A 4,999-nucleotide genomic window follows, 5' to 3' on the forward strand; every position below is an offset into this window, starting at 1 on the left:
GAGAGAGAGAGAGAGATGCAGAGCATGTGCAGAGCAGGGCGATGCGAGGAACAGGACTGAGAACCTGCTGCTTTTGAACATTGATTGTGAAACTTGTGAATCCATTAGAATCGTTAGAAGACAGAATAGCGATTCATATATGAACAGATTTTTACATGCACCTCTAGTTTTCTCTTCCTCTTCTCTAAAGCAGCGCAGCATGGCCTCGCCCCCTTTGCTGCATGTTCCCGGAGGCGGGGTTTATCTGGGTTCGTGACGTAACGGACCTGGGAAGAAGCTCGTTGTAGTCCCTACCAGTTGTTTTTGTAGGCATTAAACTGCCAGAATTTTAAAAGATGATATCTCCGTTTGCATTGAACTTTCAGCGCTGCAACTTTGCAGATATTGTTTATGCTCCAACAGCAACATTACACACTAACTAACATTAAAAAAGTGAAATCGCAATCAACCACCCCTTTAAAAAAACATTATTCTTTCAATGTTAAATCAAAACAGTTCTTTCTAAAGCTACTTTTTGTAATGTCCATTCAATGCGTCTCTCATCAAACACAGTACTGACTGATCTTTTAGGGCTGATTTCTCAGCCAAAATGTTTATACATTATGGATGATTGTTTGCACCTGTGCTGGAGCGATGCAGCGGAGCGAGGAGAGTCCCGTCCCGTGCGTCCGCGGCTGCTCGCTCGTCTCTCTCTGAACGCCTCCACACCGCCGGGGTGAAGATACGATGACTCGTTCCTCACATCCGCACCTTCAGCCAATGTTTAACACAACAAACTAATGCTTCTAATCATCAGGGACACACTAAACTCATCAAAAGTGACAGTAAAGACATTTATAATGTCACAACAGATTTCTATTTCAAATTAATGCTTTCTAGGGATGTAACGATATCAAAATCTCACGGTACGATAATACCGTAATATAAAATTCGATATTTATTGCGATTTTTAAAAGTTAAATTATTCTAATAATAATAAAAATAGGTTTATTAATTTCGCTTTACACTACAGTAGGAAAATTACAATACTTCTTTCCTAATTTCTACACTTGAAAGAGATTTAAACAAATATATTTTAAAAACTACACTTTTTGCGCCGGAAGACCTATCGTTTCATATCGTCATGTGACCACGATAATATCGAGACAGTTTTGCTATCGCGATATCACGATATTGATAATATCGTTACATCCCTAATTCTTTCTATTCACCAAACAATCCTGAAAAATAAAAGGTACCACGGTTTAATCAACAAAGATATGAAGCAGTAACACAACAGTAGACAGTATTTGTGTGTGTTTGTAATGTGAGACTGTCACCTGTGATCTGAGCGAGGCCGTTTCTGTTGACAATCTGAGACGTGTCACTTCCTTCAGCTGCTCTCTGCCATCGCTTCACCAGAAACCTCATCCTGCAGGAGACAGCGTTCATCCAGCATTATCAGCCAATCAGTGTCCGCTCCATAATACGGTTACATCAAGCTGAAGCCAGAAGACTCTGTGACTTGACCGTAGAATTTAAAGACTGAATGAGACGCAGATCCACTCTCTGACAGCAGGTGGAGCTTATGAACAGCAATGATACAGTGTTTCCTTGGTTACCGCTGTAAACAAAGCAGCACTGCGCTTATGAACAGCAATGATACAGTGTTTCCTTGGTTACCGCTGTAAACAAAGCAGAGCTGCGCTTATGAACAGCAATGATACAGTGTGTTTCCTTGGTTACCGCTGTAAACAATGCAGAGCTGCGCTTATGAACAGCAATGATACAGTGTGTTTCCTTGGTTACCGCTGTAAACAAAGCAGAGCTGCCTTATGAACAGCAATGATACAGTGTTTCCTTGGTTACCGCTGTAAACAAAGCAGAGCTGCGCTTATGAACAGCAATGATACAGTGTTTCCTTGGTTACCGCTGTAAACAAAGCAGAGCTGCGCTTATGAACAGCAATGATACAGTGTTTCCTTGGTTACCGCTGTAAACAAAGCAGCGCTGCGCTTATGAACTCTAATATGCATCGTTCAGAGGCAAGATGAAAAGAAAATACCACAAACTTTTCTAAAGACTCCCCTCAGAGATACATTCATATAAACTCCTGCTCCAACTGTATCGCGATTTGTTTGGCATCTCAACCGATTTGAATCGTCACACATTTTAATCGATTTTTACCCGGCTCGCGGTTCATCGTCACATCCCTAGTGAAGTGTGAAGGTGTGTGTGTACCTGGAGAGGGCGATGAAGACGCGCGCGGCCGATCTGAAGCGTGTGAAGCCCCTGCGCTGACGGCTCACAGACTCCAGACAGGTGTGTGCAGGGAAGCCTCCCATCCGGGCGATCAGAGACAGCGTGGCCTCCTCACACTCCTGAAATCCTCCCAGCAGCAGCAGAAGATACTTCTTCTGATAGATCAGAGCCTTCCGGAAGCTCTCGGCTCGCAGGTATTTCCCATACATCCTCTGTGGAGACAGACGGGCGGTGAAAAAAAATTCATTATTTATTAATTAAAAACCATGTCTAATATGTGACCCTGGAGCACAAAACCAGTTATAAGGGTCAATTTTTGTAAATTGAGATTTATACATCATCTGAAAGCTGAATAAATAAGCTTTCCATTGATGTATGGTTTGTTAGGAATGTATAATTTTGACCCATACAATGTATTGTTGGCTATTGTTACAAATATACCTGCTTTTGTGCTCCAGGGTCACATATGTGTTTTATGATTTTAATTAATAATTTTAAATCAGTTTATTAAGTTTAACAAAAATGACGTTTAGGGCCCTTTTTTATTTATTCACACCTTATGATTGTTAACAAATTCTGTTTTAGCATGTCTAATTATTTGAATGCATAAAAACTATTTTTACAATAGCCTTTTGAAATTCTGTGTTGCTTATTTACATTTTTACTGGTTATAAACTGAAGGCATAAAATATGAAAATGAAACAAATTGTATTTTTTCTAGTCAAATTGAAACATGGAAGAACTATTGTGGGATTATTCCTCAAAAAATAAAGTTTCTATACATTTTTCACCAGCAGTAGCAGCAGTATTACTTACGTTCTACTTAATTACAGTAATATATTTCTGCAACAATTTCTTCAAGTTAAACCAAACTTTTATTTTGACAGGTTGCCGTCCATACTTTTAAATTTCTGTGTGTATATACGCTAGTTTTACTCAAATGAAACCGTATTCATGACCAATATCTGCTTCATTTTTTCATATCTTTATATTGTATTATATTATGCAATATTATATTTAATGCTGTCAAACGATTAATCGTGATTTATCACATCCAAAATAAAAGTTTGTGTATTATTATGTATATATAAAGACACACACATACAGTATATATTTTGAAAATATTTACATGTATTTACATGTCTATAATAATATTAATATAATTTATATTATATATAAATATATTTCATATATGAACATAACATTTTTCTGAATTGTCTACATGCATGTGTGTGTATTTATATACACTACTGCTGTCAAACGATTAATAAAAATTATTTTTTATAAAAAAAAAGTTTTTGTTTACATAATATGTGTGTGTACTGTGTATATTTATTATGTATGTATATATTTAAGAAAAATATGTTACGTTTATATATTAAATTTATTTGTATATATTTATATTCATATATGTAAATATTTTCAAAATATAAGCTGTATGTGTGTGTATTTATATATACATAATAAATACACACAGAATACACATATTATGTAAACAAAAACCTTTATTTTGGATGTGATTAATCGCTTGACAGCACTAATATTATAAAGAATTGAGGTGATTTTTTAAAAATTTCTTGGTAACAGCACTGTAAAAAAATGTTTTCTCTGGTAACCTAAAATGTGCATCATTTAGTTACATCAATGGTCAAATCAAATATAAATTGCACATTACAGTTAAAAGTTGCGCTCTTTTTTGTGTGCGCGCTGTAAAGAATGTTTTTGCTCTGGTGGCCAAAACGTCCGCCCAATAGAGAAAGGTTTTGCTCAGCAAGAAAACAGTGAGAGGGATCACTGGTTGCTAACGCTCACCCTGAGGGCCGTGTTGTCCAGATCGGCTGCGGTCAGATCCCGCAGCGCTTCGGAGTGAATAATCTCTGCTCTCAGACGGCTCAGTTCTGCCTCGGCCTGACGGAGAGACTTCTCCAAACGATTCCTCTCCTGAGCCCACGAGTCACGCTCGCTAGAAAACACCACCAGCTCCTGACGCTCCACGCCAGCCCCGATCCAACTCTGTTTGACCACAAGAACAACGTCACTTTATACATGCTGCTTCCACATCGTCTGCATGAACACTTAACATCATTTCCTACAAAACCAACAGAGAGACAGAAAAACTAAATTACAGAAAGAAAACAGATAGATAGATAGAATAAAATAAAAACAAATAAAATACATTTTAATGGGTATAATTAAGTGTGAAAATAACCGAAGGATATACAGTCAAACCAAATATTATTCAGAGACCAGATATACTTTTTGATATTTTTTTACTAGTGGGTGCAGGACACTATAGTTCATTTATGTAAGCGAGGATAGCAAAATAACGTAAACTGACAAATTCTTCATACAGTGGACTACCAGTAAAACTGATACAAATTTGGGACCAAACATTATTCAGACCGAGTCTGGGAAAAAACTGAAGTTGAGGTTTGCATGAAGCTGGATGACAGCATGCCCAGGAGACTACAGGCTGTCATTGAGGCTAAGGGCTGCCCGACTAAGTATTCATAGTTGTGTAAATACTGTCATACTAACAGCTGTCTGAATAATTTTTGGTTTATTGTAATCCATAACATACCTTTCTATCAAAATTATCTAACATTATCAAGCTGAATCTTCTCATATTTTATTACCATTTTCTAAACTATAGTGAATAAACTGTGATAATGTGAGAAATGTTGAAGGTGTCTGAATAAATTTTGGTTTGACTGTATCTATTTGATAAATGAAGTTAACCAACTAACATTATACATAC

General features: G+C 37.0%; 1 protein-coding gene across 1 annotated transcript in view; it reads right to left on the reverse strand.

Annotated features, from left to right (window-relative positions):
- LOC107659344 (A-kinase anchor protein 9-like) overlaps positions 1 to 4,999 on the reverse strand; it is a 137,082-nt gene that overhangs the window by 5,363 nt on the left and 126,720 nt on the right. The window contains exons 50-53 of the mRNA XM_016448259.1: positions 4,054 to 4,254; positions 2,221 to 2,453; positions 1,320 to 1,411; positions 621 to 750 (exon numbers count right to left, since the gene is read on the reverse strand). Coding sequence (XP_016303745.1) covers positions 621 to 750; positions 1,320 to 1,411; positions 2,221 to 2,453; positions 4,054 to 4,254 — 656 coding nt within the window. The remainder of the gene's footprint in view (positions 1 to 620; positions 751 to 1,319; positions 1,412 to 2,220; positions 2,454 to 4,053; positions 4,255 to 4,999) is intronic.

The sequence above is a fragment of the Sinocyclocheilus anshuiensis genome, unplaced genomic scaffold (genome assembly GCF_001515605.1).
Source record: "Sinocyclocheilus anshuiensis isolate Anshui unplaced genomic scaffold, SAMN03320099.WGS_v1.1 scaffold876, whole genome shotgun sequence".
Classification (NCBI taxonomy): Eukaryota; Metazoa; Chordata; class Actinopteri; order Cypriniformes; family Cyprinidae; genus Sinocyclocheilus; species Sinocyclocheilus anshuiensis.